This window comes from Tetrahymena thermophila (assembly GCF_000189635.1).
Source record: "Tetrahymena thermophila SB210 genomic scaffold scf_8254674, whole genome shotgun sequence".
Taxonomy (NCBI): Eukaryota; Ciliophora; class Oligohymenophorea; order Hymenostomatida; family Tetrahymenidae; genus Tetrahymena; species Tetrahymena thermophila.
In genome coordinates this window covers 12844-39080 of record NW_002476440.1, presented here as the reverse complement: position 1 = coordinate 39080, position 26237 = coordinate 12844, and the positions used below count along the sequence as shown (strand labels likewise).

At 20.5% G+C, this 26237-nt stretch overlaps 8 protein-coding genes across 8 annotated transcripts in view; 3 read left to right on the top strand and 5 right to left on the bottom strand. All coding sequences in view use genetic code 6, as the record gives it.

Annotated features, from left to right (window-relative positions):
- The window catches only part of TTHERM_000740630 (hypothetical protein), a gene marked incomplete at both ends in the record, with an annotated part of 653 nt that extends 130 nt beyond the window's left edge, over positions 1-523 (bottom strand). Inside the window, 2 exons of the mRNA XM_012797002.1 lie at positions 1-22; positions 463-523. The exon at positions 1-22 is cut by the window's left edge and continues 130 nt beyond it. Of these exons, the coding sequence (XP_012652456.1) occupies positions 1-22; positions 463-523 (83 nt within the window). The remainder of the gene's footprint in view (positions 23-462) is intronic.
- A 73-nt stretch (positions 524-596) lies between these two features.
- Positions 597-1835, bottom strand: TTHERM_00740620 (hypothetical protein; the record flags this gene model as incomplete). Its single annotated transcript, XM_001013533.3, has 7 exons — positions 597-697; positions 769-852; positions 984-1148; positions 1216-1293; positions 1345-1470; positions 1522-1670; positions 1729-1835. The coding sequence occupies 7 exons, from the start codon at positions 1833-1835 to the stop codon at positions 597-599; spliced, it is 810 nt and encodes a 269-aa protein (XP_001013533.3).
- A 4423-nt stretch (positions 1836-6258) lies between these two features.
- TTHERM_000740592 (hypothetical protein) lies at positions 6259-7035 on the bottom strand (the record flags this gene model as incomplete). The annotated part of the gene is made up of 1 exon (XM_012797001.1): positions 6259-7035. One exon carries the CDS (start codon positions 7033-7035, stop codon positions 6259-6261), a length of 777 nt encoding a protein of 258 aa, XP_012652455.1.
- A 5665-nt stretch (positions 7036-12700) lies between these two features.
- TTHERM_00740590 (hypothetical protein) lies at positions 12701-14045 on the bottom strand (the record flags this gene model as incomplete). Its single annotated transcript, XM_001013530.2, has 7 exons — positions 12701-12813; positions 12948-13112; positions 13198-13275; positions 13328-13447; positions 13513-13661; positions 13721-13782; positions 13953-14045. 7 exons carry the CDS (start codon positions 14043-14045, stop codon positions 12701-12703), a joined length of 780 nt encoding a protein of 259 aa, XP_001013530.2.
- Positions 14046-15510: 1465 nt separating this feature from the next.
- TTHERM_00740580 (hypothetical protein) lies at positions 15511-16860 on the bottom strand (the record flags this gene model as incomplete). Its single annotated transcript, XM_001013529.2, has 7 exons — positions 15511-15560; positions 15644-15721; positions 15949-16089; positions 16153-16266; positions 16319-16477; positions 16539-16687; positions 16754-16860. The coding sequence occupies 7 exons, from the start codon at positions 16858-16860 to the stop codon at positions 15511-15513; spliced, it is 798 nt and encodes a 265-aa protein (XP_001013529.2).
- A 3219-nt stretch (positions 16861-20079) lies between these two features.
- Positions 20080-20884, top strand: TTHERM_000740571 (hypothetical protein; the record flags this gene model as incomplete). The annotated part of the gene is made up of 2 exons (XM_012797000.1): positions 20080-20137; positions 20193-20884. 2 exons carry the CDS (start codon positions 20080-20082, stop codon positions 20882-20884), a joined length of 750 nt encoding a protein of 249 aa, XP_012652454.1.
- A 786-nt stretch (positions 20885-21670) lies between these two features.
- Positions 21671-23551, top strand: TTHERM_00740570 (hypothetical protein; the record flags this gene model as incomplete). Its single annotated transcript, XM_001013528.2, has 6 exons — positions 21671-22115; positions 22183-22252; positions 22310-22662; positions 22804-22986; positions 23144-23226; positions 23393-23551. 6 exons carry the CDS (start codon positions 21671-21673, stop codon positions 23549-23551), a joined length of 1293 nt encoding a protein of 430 aa, XP_001013528.2.
- A 1790-nt stretch (positions 23552-25341) lies between these two features.
- The window catches only part of TTHERM_000738590 (hypothetical protein), a gene marked incomplete at both ends in the record, with an annotated part of 1010 nt that continues 114 nt past the window's right edge, over positions 25342-26237 (top strand). The window contains 2 exons of the mRNA XM_012796999.1: positions 25342-25471; positions 25603-26237. The exon at positions 25603-26237 is cut by the window's right edge and continues 114 nt beyond it. Of these exons, the coding sequence (XP_012652453.1) occupies positions 25342-25471; positions 25603-26237 (765 nt within the window). The remainder of the gene's footprint in view (positions 25472-25602) is intronic.

Below are 26237 nucleotides of genomic sequence, written 5' to 3'. Positions count from 1 at the left end.
GTGAATTATTATTTGATATAATCTCAATTTTAATGTAAAATTATTCTTTTTAGCTGCTTAAAAAAGATTATATTTTTTATTGTGCGCTATTTTTATCATCAATTTTTGGTTTTTCATTCGTTTTTTACTTCTACTTATAGATTATTGGAACAAAAGTTTTTAAGACACTATTAAAAATACTTTGAATAAATTTTATAAATTCATTAAAATGATTTATTTATAAGTTTAATTAAAAGCTATTTCTTAATATGATAGAGCACACGTTTCGATAATCTGAATGAATTGTTATTTTATTGATATCTGAGATATTAAATCTCTAAATATGTTTATAGCTACAAAGGTCTTAAAGTACAAAAAAAGAGTTATGTGTAAGGAAAATTATCCTTTTTTTCTTCTCTCCTGAACTAGATATTTTAGTTGCTAACTCACTAAAAAAGTATTAATTTAGATCATTTGAATTACAGATCTCTTTTTCTAGTATCTATTAAATGAATTTTTCTTGGATTATGTTACCAAAGTCCATGTCTGATTAATAAAATGCGTCTTTAACATCCCTTTATTAGACTTTTTCGTATCAATAAATTTAGATATTTTACTCAAATTATTTTACTTTAGTTCTGATCAAATGTTTGAGATCTTTTCAATGTTGATTTACTAATTGTTTTTAAATTCTCTTAAGAAAATTAATCTAGATAATCTTATTAAAAAAAACAATAAGATGAGATTTTTAAAAATAATTCAGTATGAGTAAGGAAATAAATTGATTACGTAATTTTTTGATTTTATCAACCTAATTTTATTGAAGTAAATATAATAATTTCTTAAAATCTTCTTCATTGCTTTCACATGCATCTAATAATTAAAAAAAAATATGCTTTTGTAGTGAAAATTAATATAGAACAATAATATTTATTTATTCATTTAACTTCAATAAAAAAAATAAGTAGGAAAAAAAACTTTGCTAGTTAAGATTAAAAATTTACTTTTTTAATTAAGGTCTTAGAAGGTAATAGTTTTATGTAAAGAACTTTTTATACTACTCATCATGCTTTTCTCAGTTTTTTAATAATACGAATTATCTAAACTTTTTTTGCTTTAATTTTCATCTTAATCATAACTTTCTTCTTCCTTATCATCAATAAAGTTTTCTTTTTTTATAATATTTTTTATGAAAAGAAAATATAAAATTATTTTGCCTAAATAATAAAAAGCTACTTTGTTTTTAATCTGAATCCAATACTTTAGATTTTAAAATTTGAGAATGGATTGTTGAGTAATTAGATATTTCATTCGCTAATTATAAAAAAACTTACAATTTAAAATACTAAATAAAGATAAAATTACTGTTACGCTTATTTTCAGTATCGCAGATTCCTGAATTGTATGTAAAATTTTTTATTTTTAAGCTATTTATAGAGTTAATTGTTTCTTTAGTATCATCATCATCTTCTTCTATGTCAGCATACGAATCTTCAATTTTAATGAATTTTTATAAATTCTAAATTTAATTTATTGTTTTACCTGCTAAATTAAATGAGTTCTTTTATTTTAAATCAATCTCTGTATTTTTTAGCTCGCATTTAACAAATATACTAGTATCTATTTTTTATTTGATTGATTCTTAATATTTTGTAAGACAAAAGAGGCTTTCTGTATTTTGGTTAATTAATCTTAATTATAAGATGTTAATTAAATCATCTGATATAAAAAACATAAATATTATATTACTTAGAGTTTTGTGGGAATTCCTAAGATTATTCTGTTTAAGCATCTATTTAGGAAAGATATGTGTTTTTATTTAGGTAATTATCTTTAAAATTGTAGTTATCAGTCATTTATTTTTTATTTTTCTTAATATTTGATTATTTATTTTACAAATTAATTAAAGTCTAATTGGAGATCTAATTTGCTTTTTATCATATAAATAACTGATCAATTTATCAAAAAAATAACAACCAGCTAGCTAGCTATTCACTTATTAAAATCTGATAAGAAACATCATTAAAAGAAATGCTTATGCAGAAAATAAAATTCACTTATTAAAATCTGATACGAAACACCAATAAAAAAATGTTTATCAAGAAAATAAATTTTCTAGAAATTGGAATTGTACTTTATTACTAATTCAGAATAAAATTAATTATCTACTTAATTTTTTTATTCCTCTAGCTGAGTATTTTGTAATTATTTTTAAAATTCTTTATCTTATTTTTTGTTCAAAATCTTTTATTTTTATTCCCTCTTTTTCAGTTTTTACTTTCACTCTTTTTTGAAAATTCTGAATTTTAATTTATATTATAGGGGGCTACAGGATTAGCTCACAATTTTCGTAGTAGAAAAAGGGGATATATTTTTAAAAATAATTTTGTTATTTTCTTAATAAAAAAATTAAGGAAATCTTATATTTTTGATATTAAATTGAAACAATATTCATTGGTTTACTACAAATTGCTTAAATAAAGAAATATATATATTATAATTTTTTTTGAAATTAGATTTAAATGATAAATCAAAATTTTAGTAGTAGATATAAAATAATAAAATACATGAAATAATATTTAAATAATTTGATAAATATATATAAATTTCTATTGAATCTATCATTTAATTTCAATTTCTAAATATATAATACTTTAATTTAATTGATAAAATATGGAAAAATTTGTCATATCAGAGCTCTACTAGTTGTGCTTTACTAGAATATATTAAATATTTAATGGAAGATTAGTAGAAATGCCATTAGGGTGTAGGTGACCCTTCCCTTCTAGTATATTACCCACAATTATATATAAATAAATTGGTATACGTATAATAATAATGTATAAGTAATTATATATAGGGCCCCTATCCCGAGTGCATGTCACCATGTGCGAGTATGTATGTATGTATGTCACCAATTTCATTGAACCTTTTTAAATATTGAAGAAAAAATTTATAACTTAATAGTAAATTAGAAGGAAAAAATGAAGAAAAAGCATGAAATAATAAGATTAATTAATTAATAATAAAAACTAAAGTTGAAAATAAAATGATAGGTTAAATTAAGAAAGAAAGAAAGAAAGAAAGAAGATAAAAAGGCATGTAGAATAAAAAGAAAAATGAGTTAAAAAGAAAGATCAATAAATATGTTTTTGTTGATTTAAAAAATCATGAGTTATAATTTTGTTCAAAGAGCCTACTGAATTCTTTCTCTCACTTTGGAATCCTAGTCATATAATAATTAAATAAAAAAAAAGGATAACAACAAGATGTAAATATGGTGTAAGCTGTTTACAGTTAATAGTAATTAGTTTTCGCTAATTTCAATATCTTCAAAAAATTAAAATTCATGGAAATTTCTTGATTTAAACTTAAATTAAATGTTTTTTTATTATTGTAATTATATATTACTGGCTTTATCTTATTCTTTTACTTGTAAAAACCACTCCTTCTAAATAGGCAAATATGCTTTTAAGATGCATTTGAAAATATTTTGAATAAAATAAATAAACTCTTTAAAATGTTTAATTTGTATTTTAAGTTAATAGATATTTTGGAAAATAATTGAGCAAATATTACTACTTACTCAATGAATTATTATCTCTTTTATATCAAAAATATCAAATGTTTAAATATGATCATGGCTATAAAGATCTTTTAGTACATAAAAACAATTTTATGTAATAAATATTATTTTTTATTTCTTCTCTCCGAGTTTATATATTTTAGTTACCATCTCACTGAAAAAATATTTTTTTAAAAATAATTAATTGCAAATTTCTTTATCATGTAAGTCTAAAATAAGTTCTTCATTTTTTATATTAAAATAGTCCATATCAAGATAATAAATAGTATGTTTAAAAAGTGTGTTTTCTCTCTAATTTCCCTTCTTAAAAAATTAGTAAATATATTTAATTTGTGGTTTTTATGTGATATAATTAGATGAGTAATATTAAAAGGATTATTGTTTTTTCAGTGTTGATTTATTAGCTCTTTTAGAATCATCTAAATATAGTTAGTATCTATGCTCTTTTTATTATGGTAATTAGATTAATTTAGAATTATATTAAATCAAAATATAACATAATTAATTAATTACCTGAGTTAGTTAGCAACTTTTACTTCTAATTTACCTTATTGGAGTGAGAGTGATTTATTTTTTTCACAATTAAAAAATTTGCCTAATTTATTAAAATTAAAATAATCAAATCAATTTTTGTGGAAAATTAATACAAAATAGTTAATTTTAAGTGAGTGAATTAAAAATTTTAAAGTTATTGAAATTGACGAATTTATGTAGTACAACATAAGTTCAAATTATCAATTAAGTGTTGTCTTTAATTCATTTTTTATAAAGAAAACTATTTCATTGAATTGCTTCATTAATTTAATAAAATACCTTTAAATATTAAATCTTAAAAAGTAATTCTCTTGGATACAGAATTTTTTTGGTTATGGGTTCCAGTTTTTTACAAAGGTAGATATGTAGAATTCTTTAAAGAATTTTTATTTTCATCATCATTATCATCAAAAATTCATCCTTAGTTTTGAATAAGTCAAATTTTTATTCATGAATAATATATTTCTTTTAAAAGCAATTTACTTGACTAATTTAAAGGTAAATCTAGAAAGAAATTTTTTTCATTTTGATTTAAATCTGTTCCATTTGATAAATTGATTTAAGTTGAGCTGGTTGTTAATTTTGATGAGTAGTTGGCTTTATGTAAAAATATTTCAGGTTTTAAATGAGTAAACTAAAATTAATTAATTAATTAATTTTCAAAAAATATTACACAGAACTTTTAAAAATATTTTATTATTTTATATTTTCATTAAATTTATCAGTAATAGGGGTCTAGCTTTTTATGATTAAGCACCTTACTGAATTTATTTTTTCTTAAGTTTCATAGTCATGAATATCTACTTATAACAAATTTGCTATTAATTATTACGAAACCAATTTTTTATTTATTATTTTCTACTTTATTTGTAGATTTTTTTTTTGTGATCTGCTTCCATTTTGCTAAATATTGAATCAGGTTTTCGAGATAGAGGTTAAAAGTCTTCAACAGAGTAATATAAAGTACTTTTATATCATAATATGTTTTTTATACTCAATGATAAATAAAGATATTCCTAATATTCTAATTTTAAAGTCTTTTTTTCTTTTATAGAGTCCTTCAAAGAGTGAAAAATATTTTTAGTTTAAAAGTATGTTTGCAACTCACAACTATTATTCATTTATCTTTACATTATAAGCATTATTATTGTATTTATTAATTATTTTTTTTGTTATAAAATCTATTAAACAGAATATTAATAAATAAATTAGAAATGAAATAAAATTTATAAAGGTTCTTCAATTTTGAAACACATTTATTTTTGTAAAAATTTAAAAAGCTAATAAAATTCAATTCAAGATTTAAATTACTATTTATTATTTGGAAAATTCAGTCAGTCAGTTAGTGTATATATTATGTTTTAAGATCAACTTTTTAAATTACTCATGTGACTTTTAGTTTAACTTTTATTTACTTCTTTTGATTTAACATTAATTATACTTTTAAATGAAATTTTTAGATTAATTAGGTCAGCATATTTTTGTTTTTAAAAACTCATCTTTGATTTTATTCTTAAGACATTTAAATTTTTTCCCTCGTTCTTAATTACCTTCCTTAAAATTATCTTAATCATTAGCAGCTTAAAAACTTTGGCAATATCTACAAAAAATATTTATATTTACTTAAATACTTGAAAATATAATTTAAATTGCACTAAATTAACTCACACTACTATTTTTACTTTTTATATTTCTTCTTAACAATTCATAAATACAAAATAACTACTATTTTTTTGAAAAATAAATCAAAAATTCAATAATAAAATTAGTTAAAGAAAGAAAGAAATTATATCTAATAAATTCTTATCATTTTCTTTTTACTATTAATTTTGCTGTATAACCTTTGTTATTAAAAATATAACCCAGTCAACAAACAGTATACATATGTTGAAAATTTAATTTATTGTTCTTCATTTATAGCAAACAAAAAAATGGATAATTAATAGCTTTAAAATCTTTCATATTTTATTTTAAAATTTGTTAAAATCTTATGATTTGAATGTATCTAAAAATTTATTGTATATCTTAAAAAATAGTAAATAAATAATAAATTAGATTTAAAATTAATAGATATTTTTATTAAAATAAACAAATTATTTTAATTTAGAAATTTATTATAGAAATATGAATAAATATAATATATATTAGATAAGAATCTATCATTTAATTAAATTATTTTTTATATCTTATAATTTGTTTACAAAAAGAGGAAAATCTGAGTCTACTAATAATTTTATATGAAAGATTAGGTCTGGATTTCTTATTGATTAAAAAATAAAGTATTATTATTCTAGATTTTAATTTAATAATACTACTTATGTAAATCTCTTTAATTCTTAACACTTCTCCAATCCAGTAATTTAAATATCTTTTTAAAAGAATTATAGTAACCCTAAAATTATAGAATCACTTTGCGAATTATTATTTGATATAATCTCAATTTTAATGTAAAATTATTCTTTTTAGCTGCTTAAAAAAGATTATATTTTTTATTGTGCGCTATTTTTATCATCAATTTTGGGTTCTTCATTCGTTTTTTACTTCTACTTATAGATTATTGGAACAAAAGTTTTTAAGACACAATTAAAAATACTTTGAATAAATTTTATAAATTCATTAAAATGATTTATTTATAAGTTTAATTAAAAGCTATTTCTTAATATGATGGAGCACACGTTTCGATAATCTGAATGAATTGTTATTTTATTGATATCTGGGATATTAAATCTCTAAATGTGTTTATAGCTACAAAGGTCTTAGAGTACAAAAAAAGAGTTATGTGTAAGGAAAATTATCCTTTTTTTCTTCTCTCCAGAACTAGATATTTTAGTTGCTAACTCACTAAAAAAGTATTAATTAAGATCATTTGAATTACAGATCTCTTTTTCAAGTATCTATTAAATGAGTTTTTCTTGAATTATGTTGCCAAAGTCCATGTCTGATTAATAAAATGTGCCTATAGCATCCCTTTATTAGGCTTAATAGTATAATAAATTTAGATGTTTTACTCAAATTCTTTTTAAATTTTTTTACTTTAGTTCTGATCAAATGTTTGAGATCTTTTTAATATTGATTTACTAGTTCTATTTGAATTCTCTTAAGAAAATTAATCTAGATAATCATTTAAAAAAAATAATAAGATGAGATTTTAAAAATAATTCAGTGTGAGTAAGGAAATAAATTGATTACGTAATTTTTTGATATTATCAACCTAATTTTATTGAAGTAAATGTAATAATTTCTTAAAATCTTCTTCATTGCTTTCACATGCATCTAATAATTAAAAAAAGTTTACTTAAAATAATGTAAATATGCTTTTTTAGTGTAAAAAATAAATATATAATAATAATATTTATTTATTCATTAAACTCCAATGAAAAAAATAAGTAGGAAAAAAACTTTACTTTTTTAATTAAGGTCTTAGAAGGTAACAACAGTATTATGTAAAGAACTTTTTATACTACTCATCATGCTTTTCTCAGTTTTTTAATAATTCGAATTATCTAAACTTTTTTTGCTTTAATTTTCATCTTAATCATCGCTTTCATCTTCCTTATCATCAATAAAGTTTTCTTTTTTTATAATATTTTTTATGAAAAGAAAATATAAAATTATTTTGCTTAAATAATTGATTTTTAGTGATTTAAAATAAAAAGCTACTTTTTTTAAAATCTGAATCCAATACTTTAGATTTTAAAATTTGAGAATGGATTATTGTGTAATTAGATATTTCATTGGCTAATTATAAAAAATCTTACAATCTAAAATACTAATTAAAGAAATAATTTACTGTTACACTTATTTTAGGTATCGCAGATTCCTGAATTGTATGAAAAATTTTTTATTTTTAAGCTATTTATAGAGTTAATTGTTTCTTTAGTATCATCATCATCTTCTTCTATGTCAGCATACGAATCTTCAATTTTAATGAATTTTTATAAATAATAAATTTAATTTATTATGTTTTACCTGCTAAATTAAATGAGTTCTTTTATTTCAAATTAATTTCTGTATTTTTTAGCTCGCATTTAACAAATATATTAGTATCTATTTTTTATTTGATTGATTCTTAATATTTTGTAAGACAAAAGAGGCTTTCTGTATTTTGGTTAATTATTCTTTATTATAAGAGGTTAGTTAAATCATCTTTTATAAATATCATAAATATTATATTACTTAGAGTTTTGCGGGGATGCCTAACCTTATTCTGTTTATGCATCAATTTAGGAAAGATAAGTGTTTTTATTTAGGTAATTATCTTTAAAATTGTAGTTTTCAGTCATTTATTTTTTAATTTTCTTAATATTTGATTATTTATTTTACAAAATTAATTAAAGTCTAATTGGAGATCTAATTTGCTTTTTATCATATTAATAACTGATCAATTTATCAAAAAAATAACAACCAGCTAGCTAGCTATTCGCTTATTAAAATCTGATAAGAAGCATCATTAAAAGAAATGCTTATGCAGAAAATAATATTCACTTATTAAAATCTGATAACAAAACACCATTAAAAAAATGCTTATCAAGCAAATAAATTTTCTAGAAATTGGATGTACTTTATTACTATTTCAGAATAAAATTAATTATCTTCTTAATTTTTTATTCCTCTAGCTGCATATTTTGTAATTATTTTAAAAATTCTATTTCTTATTTTTTTGCTCAAAATCTTTTATTTTTATTCCCTCTTTTTCTGTTTTTTTTCTCTCTTTTGGATAAAGCTCACAATTTTCGTAATAGAAAAGGGGATCTATTTTTAAAAATAATTTTGTTATTTTTATTAAAAAAAAATTAAGTAAATCTTATATTTTTGTAATTAAAGTGAATCAAATTCATTGGTTTACTACAAAGTGCTTAAATAAATATATATACATATTATAATAATATTGGTTTACTACAAATCGCTTAAATAAATATATATATATATATTATTATTATTTTGAAGTTATATTTAAATGATAATCAAATTTTTAGTAGTAGATATAAAATAATAAAATACATGAAATAAAATTTAAATAATTTGATAAATATATATATAATTCTATTGAATCTATCATTTGATTTAAATTTTTAAATAAAAAAATACTTGAATTTTTTTGATAAAATATGGAAAATATATGTCATATCAGAGCTCTACTAGTTGTACTTTGCTAGAATATGTTAGATATTTAAAGATAAATATCATTTTTATTTGTATTTTTTGTTTAATTATACTTAATTGAGTGGGTCTATTCAATTCATGACATTTCTAACTATTTACTGAATTTGAATTTAGTCTCTTTTATTTATTTAAAGGCGAAGCTAAGACCAATTCAGTGTTTTTATTTTTACTGACTTTAGCTTATTCTATTTATTCTATGAGTTGTTATTTCCACTCTTACTAAATAGACAAATATATTTTAAGGCTTGTTTAAAAATGTTTTGAATAAATTAAATAAATCCCTTAAAATTTTAATTTGTAAAGTAAAAATATATTTCTCACAATAACTGAGCAAATATTGCTTCTCTCAGAATGAATTATTATCTTTTATGTCAGAAATATAAAATTTTAAAATCTGGTTATGACTATAAAGATCTTCTAGCACATAAAAAATTTTTGTGTAATAAAGGTTATCTTTTATTTCTTATCTTTTGGTTTAGATATTTTAAAATATACCTTTTTTAATACCTTAATTTCAAATTTCTTTATCAAGTAAGGCTAAAATAAGATATTAATTTTTTACTTTAAAATAGTCCATACCAAGATCGCATGATTAAAAAAGTATTTTTTTCTCTCATATTTTCCTTCTTAATAAATTAGTGAATATATCTAATTTATGATTTTTATGTGATATAATTAAATGAATTAAATTAAAGGGATTATTGTTTTTTCAGTACTGATTTATTAGTTTTTTAGAATCATCTAAATATAGTTAGTATTACACTCTTTTTATTATGATAGTTAAATTAATTTAGAATTAAATTAGATCAAAAAAAAGTTAATTAATTACCTGAATAATTAACTTTTACTTGTAATTTACCTTGTTGGATCAAGAGTGATTAATTTTCTTCACAATCGAAAATTAAGACAAAAAATTTAATTTTAAATGAGCGAATTAAAAGTTTTAAGGCTATTGAAATTGAGTATTTCATGTATTACAACATAATTTAAATTATCAGATAAGTGTTTTCTTTAATTAATTCTTTATGTCAAATAATCAAGCTATCATGTCGTTGGATTGCTTCAATAATTTAAAAAAAAACATTTGTTAATTAAATTTTGAAAGGTAATCTCTTTGATAGATTATAGATTCCACTTTTATACATAGATTTCTTTAAAGAATTTTTATTTTCATCATTAATATTCTTCTCAAAAAAGCATCCTTAATTTTAAATCAGTCAGGTTTTTACTAATAAAAAATATAATTGTTTTAAAAACAATTTACTAACTTATTTAAAGGAAGGTAAATCTAGAAAAAAATTTTTTTATTCTTGATTTAAATCTATTCCATTAGATTTTTAGATTTAAGTTGAGCTGTTACTGTTAAATTTCAGAAGAAGATTAATAAATGAATTAGAAATGAAACAAAAATTTAAAGATAGTTTCTTTAATTCTTAAACATAATAATTTGAGTAAAAACTATTGATTATTTGGAAATTTCAGTCAATCAGTCAGTGTATTTATTTATTATGTTTTAAGATCAATTTTTTAATTAAATTACTCACACAACCTTTAATTTACTCCATTTGATTTAACATTAATAACACTTTTAAAATGAACTTTTTAGATAAATTAATTAGTTCAGCATATTTTTGTGTTTAAAAATCAATTTTTGATTTTATTCTAAAGACCTATATATTTTTTACCTCCTTCTTTAATTAAAATCCTAAAATTTTTAAAATTATCTAAATCATTAGCAGCTTAAAAGACAGACTTTGGCAATATCTACGAAAAATACTAACTTAAATACTTGAAAAATACTTTAAATTGTACTAAAGTAGCTTACACTTATATTTTCACTTTTTATGTTTATTCTCAGCAATAAGTAATTGCCAAGTAACTACCATTTTTTGAAAAAAATGTAAACAATAATAAAAATTTGCTGAAGGAAAAAAATTATATTTAATAAATTCTTACTTTTTTCTAATATTATTCAATTTGCTATATAACCTTAGCTATTAAAAATATAATCCATCAATAAGCATTATTATGTGGTAAATTTAATTTACTATTCTTCATTTAATAAAAAGTAAACAAACAAACAAATAAACAAAAAAATGGATAATTTAGAATTTAAAAATAAATAATAATTAATTTTCAAAATTTTTTGTTTAATATTTGAAGTAATAATCATATTATTTTTAATTTTTCTTTCATATCTAATAAATTAAGTCTGACTGACTATCATTTTAAAAATATAAATATATAGTATATGAATACATATCATAATAATTATTATATAATAAATACTTATTTTACACTACTCATCAATGATATTTATTTGGCACCCACAAAACAAAAATATATTTTATAAAAAAAAATTATTTTAATTTAGAAATTTATTGGATAGAACTATGAATAAACATGATATGTATTAAAAATCATTTAATTAAATAATTACTTATATCTTATATTTTCTTTACAAAAAGAGGAAAATCTGAGTCTACTAATAATTTTATATGGAAAATTAGGTTTGGGTTTCTTATTGATTAAAAAATAAAGTATTATTGTTCTAGATTTTCATTTAATAATACTACTTATGTAAATCTCTTTAATTCTTAACATTTCTCCAATCCAGTTATTTAAATTTCATTTTAAAAGAATTACAGTAGCCCTAAAATGAAAGAATCACTTTGCGTATTATTGTTTGATATAATCTCAATTTTAATATAAAATTATTCTTTTTAGCTGCTTAAAAAAGACTATATCTTTTATTTTGAGCTATTTCTATCATTAATTTTAGTTTCTTCATTCGTTTTTTACTTCTACTTATAAATAATTGGAAGAATAGTTTTTAAGACACAATTAAAAATACTTTGAATAAATTTTATAAATTCATTAAAATGATTTATTTATAAGTTTAATTAAAAGCTATTTCTTAATATGATGGAGCACACATTTTTATAATCTGAATGAATTGTTATTTTATTGATATCTGAGATGTTAAATCTCTACATTTTTTTATAGCTACAAAGGTCTTAGAGTACAAAAAAAGAGTTATGTGTAAGGAAAATTATCCTATTTTTCTTCTCTCCAGAACTAGATATTTCAGTTGCTAACTCACTAAAAAAATATTAATTAAGATCATTTGAATTACAGACCTCTTTTTCAAGTATCTATTAAATGAGTTTTTCTTGGATTATGTTACCAAAGTCCATGTCTGATTAATAAAATGCGTCTTTAACATTCCTTTATTAGACTTATTAGTATAAATAAATAAATAATTTTAGATGTTTTACTTAATTGCTTTTTCAAATTTTTTACTTTAGGGCTAATCAAATGTATGAGATCTTTTTAATATTGATTTACTAGTTCTTCTTAAATTTTCTTCAGAGAATTGATTGAATTAATCTTTTAAAAAAAACAACAAGATGAGATTTTAAAAATAAATTAATTAATTCAGTAAGAGTAAGTTAGAAATTGATTACGTAATTATTTGATTTTATCACCATAGTTTTATTGTAGCAAATATAATAATTCCTTAAAAGCTTCTTCGTTGCTTTCAAATTCATCTAATAATTTAAAAATAATACAAGTGTGATTTTTTGGTGTATAAAATGAATATAGAACAGTACTATTTTTTCATTTAACTTCAATCAAAAAAATAAATACGAAAAAAACTTTGCTAATTAAGATTAAAATTTACTTTTTTAATTAAGTTCTTAGAAGGTAACCCTTTTATGTAGAGAACTCTTTATAATACTCAACATATTTTTCTCAGTTTTTTAATAAATTGAATTATTTAAACTTTTTTTGTTTTAGTTTTCATCTTAATCTTCACTTTCTTCCTCCTTATCATCAATAAAAATTTCTTTTTTTATAATATTTTTTATGAAAAATATATAAATAATTTAGCATAAATGATTGATTTTTAATGATTTAAAATAAAAAACTACTTTGCTTTTAATCAGAATCAAATACTTCAGATTTAAAAACTTGGGAATGGCTAGTTTAGTAATTAGGTGTTTCATTGGCTAATTTAATAAAAAAAGTTTTACAATCTAAAATACTAAAGTAGTCAATTACTGTTACTCTTATTTTCTGTTTCACAGATTCCAGAATTGTATGAAAAGTTTTTTATAGTTAAGTTATTTATTGAGTTAATTGTTTCTTTAGTATCTTCATCTTATATGTCAGCATTTGAATCTACAAAATATAAATTAATAAATAAATAAGTTATTTTAAAAGCAAATTTTAATTTATTGTTTTACTTGCTAAATTAAATGAGTTCTTTGATTTTAAATCAATTTCTCTATTTTCTAACTAGCATTTAGCAAGTGTACTAGTGTATATTTATTATTAGATTAATTCATGATTTTGTGAAAGACAAAAGAGACTTTCTGTATTTTGGTTAATCATTCTTTATTATAACAGATTAGTTAAATCATCTTATATAAAGTATCATAAACATTCTATTACTTAGAGTTTTGTGGGGATGCTTAAGCTTATTCTCTTTAAACAGCAATTTAGGAAAGATAAATCTTTTTATTTTGTTAATCTACTTTAAAATTGCAGCTTTCATTCATTTATTTTTTTCTTCTTCTTAATATTATGCATATTAATTATACAAATTAATTAAAGTCTAATAAGAAGTCTAAATTGCTTTTATCATCTTAATAACTGATCAATTAAGCAACAACAAAAAAATTACCCACCCAGCTAGCTAGCTATTAACTTATTAAAATCTAATACAAAACTTAATTACAAATTTGCTAACGCAGAAATGATCTTTGTAATTTTACATTATTATTATTATTATTATTATTAATTCATAATAAAATTGGTGAAGTTAAAAGCAGCAAAAGAGTTGTAATTTAAGTCAATTAATAGTTTTTAAAACACTTTTGATTTTTTTAGTTCTAATTATTGGGTTGAAATGTATCTAATTTTTATTTGAATTTTGTTTTTAACCTTCAATAATCTAATTGATTCTTAGCCAAAATTTATCAGATTTTTATTAATACTGTAAATTTATATTTTATCTTTGTGCATAAAAAATTTTTTTAAAAACAAATTCTTAATTATTCTCAAAATTGGACAGTGAACCTTAAGTACGTTATTAGTCTTTTTAAGATAAGCTATGTTAGCTTTTTAAAGGTGATTCATTTTTACAAATAAATTTATTAATTTATTCAAAAAAAAAATTGAAGTAAACCTTATATTCTTGGCATTAAATTGAAACAAAATTCATTTTTTTACTACAAATTGCTATAATAAAAATATTTATTTTAGAAGAATTTTGAAATTAGATTTAAATGATAAATCAAAATTTTAGTAGTAGATATACAATTAAATAGATAGAAATGAAATAATATTTAAATAATTTGATAAATATATATATAAATTTTGTTAGATTCAATCCATCGTTCGATTCCAATTTTTAAGTATATAATTATTTAATTTGATTGATAAAATTTGGAAAATATTTGTGATATCAGATAGATCTCTACTAGGTGTGATTGGCTACAATATATTAGAGATTTATAAATAAATATCATTTTTATTAGTATTTTAGTTTAATTATGATTAATTAAGAGGGATAAATTCAAATTCAATTCATGACATTTATATTTAGTTACTAAATTTAAATGTAGCAATCTTTTTTTAATTTATTTAAATGTGAATTTAAGGTAAATTCAGTGTTTTTATTTTTATTGGTTTTAAATTATTCTATGAGTTGTTATTTCCACTCCTACTAAATAGGCAAATATGTTTTTAAGATGCATTTAAAAATGCTTTAAATAAATAAAATAAACTCATTAAAATGTTTAATTTGTATATTTAGTTAAAAGATATTTTTCACAATGATTGAGCAAATATTGCTACTCTCAGAATGAATTATTATCTTTTTTATGTCAGAAATATCAAATTTTTAAATATGGCTATGGCTGTAAAGATTTTCTAGCACATAAAAACAATTTTGTGTAATAAAGATGATCTTTTATTTCTTCTCTCCGGATTTAGATATTTTAGTTACCATCTCACTGAAAAAATACTTTTTATTTTATACTTAATAAGAAATTTCTTTATCAAGTAGGTCTTAAATAAGTTCTTCGTTTTTTATATTAAAATAGTCCATATCAAGATCGCTGGTTTAAAAAGAATGTTTTCTGGCTTATTTTCCTTCTTAATAAATTAGTAAATATATTTAATTTATGATTTTTATGCTATATAATTACATTAATTAAATTAAAGGGATTATTGTTTTTTCAGTATTGGTTTTTTCGCTTTTTTAGAATCATCTAAATATAGTTAGTATCTACAATCTTTTTATTATCATAGTTTGATTAATTTAGAATTGGAATAGATCAAAATTTATAATTTAATTAATTAATTAATTACCTGAGTTTGTAATTTTTTCTTCTAATTTACCTTGTTCGAGCAAGAGTGATTAATTTTCTTCAAATTTCTAAAATTTATCTAATTTATTAAAATTAGAATTATCAAATTAATTTTGTGGAAAATTTATACAAAAAAGTTAATTATATGTGAGTTAGTGAGTGAATTAAAAGTTTGTAAAGTTATTGAAATTGAGGAATTTATTAACGTAGAATTAACAAATAAGAGTTGTCTTTAACTCTCGTTTTTTATAATAATCAAGAAAATTGTTCCATTGAGTTACTTCATTAATTAAACAAAATAAATACCTTTCAATAATAGATCTTGAAAGGTTACTCTCTTTGATAGAGAGTTTTGCTGGTTATCAATTCCGCTTCTCTACATAGCTATACATGCTTAATTCTTTAAAGAATTTTTATTTTCATCATCATTTTCATCAAAAATGCATCCTTTGTTTTAAATAAGTAAGATTTTTATAAGTAAAGTATATAATTGTTTTAAATGTAATTTACTTGATTAATTTAAAGGTAAGTCTAGAAAGAAATTTTTTTCTTTTTCATTTAAACCGTTTCCATTAGATTCGTAGATTTACGTTGAACTAGCTGTTTAAACTGATGATTAGTTGGCTTTATGTAAAAAATTTCAGATTTTAAAAGCAAACTAAAATGAATTAATTACTTTTCTAAGAAGATTACACAGAATTTTTAAAAATATTTTATTATTTTTTATTTCCATTCAATTTTTCAGGGATAGGAATCAAGCTTTTTATGATAAAGCTATTTATCGAGTTTATAGTTTCTTAAGTTTCATAGTCATTAATATCTGCTTTTTAATCATCTATTTATAACAAATCTGCTATTAATTATTACAACACCAATTTTTTTATTTATGATTTTACCTTGAAGGGTGGAGCATTAGTCAGCTTTTAGAAAAAGTTTTCTACTTTATTAGCAGGTTTTTTTTTTGTGATCTACTTCCATTTTGCTAAATATTGAATCAACATTTCGAGAGAGAGATTAAAAGCCTTCAGCATAGTCACATAAAGCTCTTTTATATCATAAGATGTTTGTTATACTAATGATAAATAAATATATTCCAAATAAATTTACTTACTTATTATCATGGGATTGTGAAAAGTTTTTTTCTTCTATAGAGTTGTACTAGCAATGGAGAATATATTTAGTTTAAAATTATGTTTGTAACTCACAATTATTGCTCATTTATTTTTTCATTTTAAGCGTTATTATTGTATTAATTATTTTTTTTTTATAAAATCTATTAAGTTTCATGGTCACTTAAATTACTGCTAAATTATAGCAGATGATAAATACATAAATGAATTAAAAATGAAATAAAAATTTGAAGATTATCTCTTCAATTTTAAAACTGAGTTATATTTTGTAAAAATTTAATAGATAACGAAATTCAATTGAAGATTTAAATATTGGTTGTTTGGGAAGATCAGTCAGTCTATTTATTATTTTTTAAGATCAATTTTTTAATTAAATTACCCACATAACCTTTAATATAACTTTTGTTTACTTCTTTTGATTATATAAATAATGCTTTTAAAATGAACTTTTTAGATAAATTAGGTCAGCATACTTTTGCGTTTAAAAACTAATTTTTAATTTAATTCTGAAGACCTTTATTTTTACCCATCCTTCTTAATTAACTTCCTAAAATTAAAAAAAATTATCTTAATCATTCATTAGCAGCTTAAAAGACTTTGTCAATCTCTTCAATAAATATTATTACTAACACTTAAATACTTGAAAATACAATTTAATTGTACTTAAGTAACTTACACTGCTATTTTTACTATAATATTTATTCTAAGTACTCCTTAAATACAAAATAACTATAATTTTTTGAAAAAAGCCAAAGTAAAGACTTAAAATTAGAAAAAGAAAAAAAATATATCTAACGATTTCTTACGTTTTTCTTTTACTATTAATTCTGCTGTTTAACTTTTGCTATTAAAAATATAACATAGGCAGTAATATATATATGTGTAAATTTAATTTATTTTTCTTCATTTAATAAACAAAAAAATGCATAATTAATCACATAAAAAAGCAAACATTAATATTTTATTTTTAAATTTTTTTATTATTTCAAATAATAATAATAATTTTTTTTAATTATCTTTTTCATATCTAATAAAATTAAGTCTAACTGGTTATCATTTTAAAAATACATGAATTACATAACATAAAAATTATTTAAAAATTACTATTTATTTATTCTACACTAACACCCATCAATCATATTTATTTGATACCCACCTAACAAAAATATTTTATTAAATAATCAAATAAGTAAATATATGTATAGTATGCTAGGGTACTTTTCTTACATTTTTTTCAGGCCCATATATTTAAATCTAAACTCCTCAAAAATTAGACTAGATTAATTAATATACAAAAAATATAAAAATTATTTTATTAAAAAGATTAACATTTTAAGCTTAAAAGAGTCTAAATCAATTATCTTCACGAGTTACTTTATCACAGTAGCAGCTTGAATAAATCTTTGATAACTTTTAAAGAAATTTTGTTTTATTTTCGAAGATTAAATTATGTTTAGGCTAATCTCAATTCAAATTTAATTAGATTCTAAGATATTAAAAGAAGGAAGTATAATAAAAATAAATAGAAAAGCGCAGCTGCATACATTATAACATAATGATAGATGGTAATCTATTTGAAATTCATCTTATATGGTTTAATGAATATTATTACCTAATCTAAATATTAAACAGTAAATGTTTATCTTGTCCTAAGATAAAATCTACTTTTTAGTGGCAAGAGATAATTAAATTCATAGGAAAAAGAGATTTAAATTAACTGCAGTTATAAATACGATCATAAATTATTTAATTAGATAATTTTTAAAACATCAATCAGTTATTTCAATTTTAAATAGTCAAAATAGTATTTAAAGACTCCTCTTAGCTTGGATATATATTAGTATTGGATTTTTGTACAAATAAATTAAATTACATAAATAATCGATTAACTATCAAATTTTAAGCTAATTCGTTGAAATAAATAAAAATTAGATTTTGTGTTTTAAAGAAAAAAAATGAAGAAATTCAAGCACTTTCTTTCTATTTCTAATTCAAAAAGCTCAGTAGAAGTAAGATGCCTTTAATTAATATGGAATATAAATATGGATTTAAGCTAATTATTTTTTTTACGCTTAAGTCTATTTGATAATGACTTAAATTGGAGAATCTAGTATTTAATATCAATCCTACTTTAAACTCCTACAAGAAATTAAATAAGAATTTTATAAGAAAAGATAATCCTGATTTATCAATCTATTTTTGATTATAACTTATGTATAATTTGCCAAAATTATTATTACCACACACATAATTTGATTAAATTTGTTTATTCATCTCAATTAAAGTCAGATATATTATGCAATATAAATATTTTGATTTGTATGTATCCTTCAATGTACATCAAAGTACCTTTTTACAATAGCTTAAAAAACTGCATAGTTGGATTTTTTAATAAGCCAAATAATTAAATTAAGCTAATTTCATTTTTGCTTGTCAAAAATTGACTTAATTGCTCAAATTTTTAGTAACTTAGTAAAAAATATATTTCTATTCTTATTTTTTACATCTTATAACCTTTACAGTATTTGAGAATAAAAGAATTAAGTAGATATCTTAGCATTTAAAAATATTAATACATTTTAAAAATAAAATTATTTGATTAAGATATATTATTACTAGTTAAATTCCTTAACTTTTTTATTATAGTCTAAACGTATTAAAAAATTACTTTGACGTTATTTATTAAAGACATTTTTATGACAGAACACTGAGTAATTTATTTTTACCTGTAAGCTTATTGTTTGATTGAATTAATTTAGTTCTATTCCTATTCTAGATTTTAAAGGCAACGAACTAGCAATCTTAATAATAAATACAAATATATTAATATAAGACAATATCTATTTAATTATATCTTAATATATTAATCTAAATAATTAGGAAAGAAAATTTTAAAACCAAAATATTTTAAATTACTTAAAATAATCTAATTACTTGCTATTTCTATTAGTAGAATATTCTTATTTATTTTCATTTATTATCAGGTGCATACTGCTTACTAGCTTTAATAATCTTACTTCATATTAAACAATTAAAGATTTACTAAATATATACATATATACTTCATTTCTCTAAGATATTTAAGTGACACCAAAAATAATTAAAAAATAAACCACCTTAACTATTTGTTTACAAATTTTAGAATTGGATAAATTAATTATTAAAATTTATTTTATGCCAGGTATGTTTATAAAAAATACTTTAATAACGCATTTAAAAATTAAAGATAAATTTATCTATTGATGATTTCGATTTACTTAGTAGTACTTACTTGAATTTTAATTTAATTATAGAAGAAATTAAATAAATGAATATTAAACGCTCTCTCTTTTTTAGTTCTTTGGTAGTCATCATAAAAAATAAAAGTGATAGTTACTGCCTAATATTTCATTTATGGAAATTAAAAAATACAAATTTTAGAAACTTTTGAGAATACAGAAAATAAAAACAAACAACACTCTTTTGATTTTTACAAAGAATAATTAACTAATAAATTTAATATTAAAGATAGCATACAATCAAAAATAAAGAGAAGTCACAATACGAAAGAAAATATGAAACAAATTTATTTGTTCTTTATAATTTACTTAATTAGAGCTTATTGCAAACCTTGTTAAAGTTAAAATTTATATGGAAATGTTTGCCATTCAAGTTATGTTAAGAAATTTATTCTGGATTAAGACTTAAATTAAGCATACTCGATATCTGATGATTAACTAATTATAACATGGAATATTATAAGTGGTTAATATATCAACAGCTTTTCTGGTCATAGGAGCTTTTTAGTAGACATAAACTTAGATGAAAATGGAAATATTTATAGCGTAAGTAGTACAGGAGATATAATCATTTAAAACAAATATAATAGCTCTATTAAATAGATCTTTAATTGCACAAATGGTAGAGTTATCCAAAATATAACAAAGTTTGATTCTACCTTTAACTATTTTCTCTATTATGATTCTTCATAAACAAAAGTAAATTTATTAGTTTTTTGTAATAGAAAATTAAATATAATAAATACATTTTTGGAAAATATAATAATGTTAGAGCATGTAAAATATACTCGACAAACCCTATTTTTCTCTATATTTTTTGATAAAAAATATTGAAATATATCAAACAAATAATTAGACTTTGTACAAAAATGTGTCTAGTTTTTATATAATTATATATATATAAATAAAATATTATTATATTTGCCTCAGTAAATATTATTCTAAAAATAAAAATTATTTTATTTTGATTTAAAAAAGGTCAACATTTTTAGCTTAAGCTAACAAAAACAAGTTCTTTCATTGAGTTTTTCATAGTAGGAATTAATTTAAATAATTGAGAATCTTTAGTCAGATTTTATATTTTTCTTCGCAGATGGTAGTTATATTGAGGCGAATATAAAATTGAATTAAATTAAAGGTTTTAAATTAGATACTTCAATTACTAATGTAATGAGTGTTATATAGAAAGATACTAAAGATTTAGGTATATACCTGATAACTTAATAATAATAGGTATTCGATATAAAATATTTATCTTAAGGTTCCATGTAAGTATTGAACATTTAAATGCCTAGCATTAATATTGCGTATTAAGTTTTTATAATTCCAGAAGATGATATGTACTTTATGGTTACAAATTCTAATTAAATTATATGGGGAAATTTAAATTAACTTTAATAATAAAAGAAATTTTAAAACATCTAATTTACAGATTTTGAGAATATCAATCAGCTGACTCTTTATTCAATAATCAAAATTAATAATAACCAGTATGTGGCATCCACACATTTAGGATATTTATTATAATTAAATACTTCTTAAAATTTACTTACATATATAAATACTAAACGTTACTATCCCATTTAATATCTAGCTCTTGCTGAAGTTAATAAAAATTAGATGCTTTTTTATAGTTTTCAAGGAAACTATGAAGGAATTCAAGCTATTTCTACTTCTAGTTGGGAAATCTAAATTGAAATGAGATGTCTTTTATTGCCATGGAACTTAAATGTAGAATAAAGCTAGTTAATTTTTAATTATGAAGAAGACCAACTGGTAACTACTTATGTTGGGGGAACTAGTTTGCAGGACCTAACATCAAACTAGTTTACAAAATAAATGAGAATATTTCAGCAGAGACTAGTTCTTCCTTATTAATCAATTATTGATTATAATATAGGCGTAGTAGTATTTTTAGATAATGATTTCATCAATGTTGTTAATTACTATTCCTTTGAGTTGATTAAATTTATTCAATTTGTCTCAAACCTTAGTAAAATAAAAGCAGATTTGAAATACGATCAAAGTAGCTATAATTTATATGTAACAAGCAGTGGAAACAATAGTATTTATTTTAACTTTACATTATGAATATAAATTTATATCTTTATTTTAAAATATTAAATATGTAGTGGTTTAGCATACTGTTGTAAACTTAAAAACAATGTCGGTAGCATAATACAATGCCTCATTAAATTTATAGTAAATTAATTAACTTAATAGTTTTTTTTTTGAATTATTTTTAAATCTAAAATTTAGGTCTAGTTGCATTAGTTAAGAGTACTTTCCTGAAAGAAATGTAGTTATGTGTTTTAGTTTTTCGAGCATTACCCTTTATGATATTGATTTAGCGTAGTAGTAGCTAACAGTTAAAGTAAGTTAAAATCTGAATGATTTTACAGTAATAAAGGCATAAGATTAAGATGTCTTGCTACTGCTGAATGGATTTGGGTAGCAAACTACAGTTGCAAAGTATAATTCAACCACATTAGAGTTAATTGATAAATAATTCATTACAGTTAGAGGAATTACTAATATGTATTTATTATCATAGCAAAAGCTTGTAATTATTTTAACAACATTTAACCCAGCTTTTATTTTTGATATAAATGGTAATTTTGTATTTCAGGCTAACAAAATAAATTAAAATACTCAAATATTAATTTAAGCTTAAAATTTTATTTACTTTTAACAAGATCAATAGATTGAATCCCTAAATTTACAAACACTTAAAAGCTAAATTTATAATATAGCTTAGTAGAGTATAATTACTTGCTACTTTTATGATTCACAAAGTTAGTTAATATTTTTTGGATACTTGCAAGGAGATATTTTATATGGTTCTTACAATGATCTCTCTAAATACAATTTAATTAAATCTAATTTATAATTACTTCAAATTTACTTCAATGCACCGAGCTAATTGGTATATGCATGTAAATTTTCATTTTTTATACACCATATTATATTTTAATTCTTTTCAATAATATAATAGTTTTAAATTATTATATTTTGAAATCATTTTTAAATTTAAAAAAATAATATCATTAATAATTAAATATTTCATAAAATAATTATTTACATTAAATTAAGAATAATAAGTCACTGCAGACCAACCTGATGAGATCATTATGCTTAAAATAAATCAATAATAAGAATTTGATTATTAATATTAAGTAACTCAGCTTATAATTTAGTAAACAACTTTATCTGCGAGCTTTAATTTAATTATACAGATCAAGCAAAATTAAATAGTATTTTATGATATAAGAAATGGATAAAAGCTTTTAAAATTTAATGATGACAAAGTGTATACTCAGTATTTTAATTCATTTTATATAGGTACTATTTTAAATGGAAATAAATTCTATGTTTTAACACAGTTTAATTTTTGCCTCTTCTCGTTTAAATATCCTTAAATACCTGAGTAATCAATTACAGTTAAAAGAGAAAATTGTGTTGGTTCTTTTGATTATGGATTTGACGTTAATTCAAGTATGAATTCAAAGTTTGAAACTGCTTTAATTATAAATGGTAATACCTATATTTATGATTTAAATACATTTAAACTAGTTTAAACATTAAGTATATCTTGCTGCTTTTCTGGATATAGTTACAGTATAAAGCATGGAATATATTTTGGAGCACTAAATATATTTGTTTTTCCGATATAGCTTTAGTTTATTTCAACATCGTAAAATAAAACACTTAACTAATTTTTTGTTGATGCCACTTTGTTTTAAAATATTATCTAAATAAGTTAAGATTTTACTTGCTACACAGATTCACAAGGGTAAAATTATTATTTTTTTTGAAAATAATTAATTAATATATTTATAATCATTTTTTAAATTGGTCAGTAATTTTATCTATTTTCATGAAAATCCCCCCTTTTTTAAACACTGGCACTTGTTATAAATAATGAAAAAATTTAATATTTGATTTTTTTAAAATGAAATATGTGACGATTTTATAGTTTTTAATTAAAAATGATTTCATAAAATTCTTTCTTACCAATAAATAAATGTTTTATTTTACAAGCTGATTTAAGCTAAAAAATAATAAACTTAAAATAATATTTATAAATATATAAACAAATAATTACTTAAATAGGTGGGTGTGGTTTTATTCGTTCTAATCTTAGACATTAGTTCATTCAAAGAGATTTCATGCTAGCGTCACGACTATGATAATTTATTTGGAGTTGTCTTCTGAAATATTTGCAATAAGTTAAAATAAAATATATTATGGGATTCTTAACTTTTTTACTGGGGATGACAGATAGAATTATATTATAAATTCTTAGTCTAGTAGTGTATCAGATATCATAGTGATAGATAATTTAGACTTATTAATTGTAAATAGTGGTGATAGTTTCTATTACTTTTATTAAAAATCTACAGGATCTTTACTAAAGACGATAAATTAGCTTTAAATTTTCTATGTTAAATCATTTTAATAATTAATTTATTTATAATATAATAATGGGCCATTTAAAATGTTTGACATAAATTCACTTTATTAAAGTACAGATTCTTTCTTAGATAGAAATCAGAATGTCATACCTAAATTATATGATTAAAATAATTAAATGATTTATGCTGTTTCATATTTGAATTAAGTTTACTAAATAGATATTCTCAATTAAAAAATGAACAATCTAATGATAAGATTAAATTAAATAATTTCTATTTCACAGATTGGTAGCTATAATATCTATCAAACATCTTAAGAAATTATATTCTAAAATATGAATAAGCTCAATTAAGCTTATTAGATCATACCTATAGCTTCGCATTTATTAGAGATAGTGCAGCTTTCTCAAGTCTAAGACATACTTCAGAATTTTAAACTAATACTAATAACTTTTCCAATATAAATATGTGTTTTAACAGGAAGTTTTGATGGTTAAAATTTAAAATACTCTGAAAAGTAGTGTACATCCCAGCTTAATTATAAAATTAGTTCTACTTTATAAATTAATGAAAATATAAATTTAATACTGCATACAAATGGAATGATGAGTATTATCAATAACAATATAAATGCAGTTGGAATAGCTGAAATTTTACTCTAATAATAATGCCATAATAAAAAATATTACATATAAAATCTACAGAATTATAAAACCTCTAATTCTACAACAGAAATTTAATACTTTTTAACTTATTCCATTGATCTATCTATAAAATTGTTTTCCTTAACAATTAATAAAACTAAGAATTAATACACATTAAATCAAATTTATTTCTAATAATTTGATAACAAGATACTGCATATTATATTAACAAATGACTAAAAATATGTAATTGTAGGTCTTTAGAATGAAAGAATTATCTAGAAAATCTGTATTTATTGTCAGATAAATAACACAACTTTAATATTTTAAAGCTTTTTCTAGCTCCCTTTTTCCAGAAGCAAGTACTAAATTCAATTATATGAGAAATAAAACTATCTACTAGTTTTTTCAAGCTAAATGTTCATACTTTTTGATTTTTTAATAACAAATCCTCTTTTTATCTCTACACAAAGTTATCTCAATAACTTAATAGCTGATATATAAGTAGTAAGCAGTAATTAAATTGTCATTTCAACTTAAAATAATGTATAACTACTTAATTTAGATTTTTAATCATACAAATACAGCTTTTATGGAGCAACAACCCAGCTTTTTATTTAGTAAAATTAAAACCTAAAAATTTTCTTTGCAAATATCGAAACAAATCCTTTAGATCAATCTTATTATGTATTCAATTTGATTGGTTATGATTTAGGATTGAATGATGTGGTATTTTACAAGATACCAATTATCAGTAGCAATGATAATTATACTTGCTTAGAAGTTTTTGAAAATCCTACTTAAGTCATGATATAAAAGAAAATAGATGGATATTAATAGCTTCAAAATTCTCTCACTGTTCAAGTTAATAATTACCAATTTTAATTGGAATTTACATAAAACCTTCTTAATTAAAATAATACTTATATTCCAACTGCTTATCCAATAATAATACCTCATTAATCAAATAATTTAAAACAATAACTTATATTCACTGGTGATAAAATTTATTTAGATAAAATAGATTTTATTAGCATGTAAAATTACTATACAGTTATTTTATTTATAAATGCAACCATTTATGTTAAAGATAATGTGTTGATTCAGAAGTTTAACCTAAGTCGCATT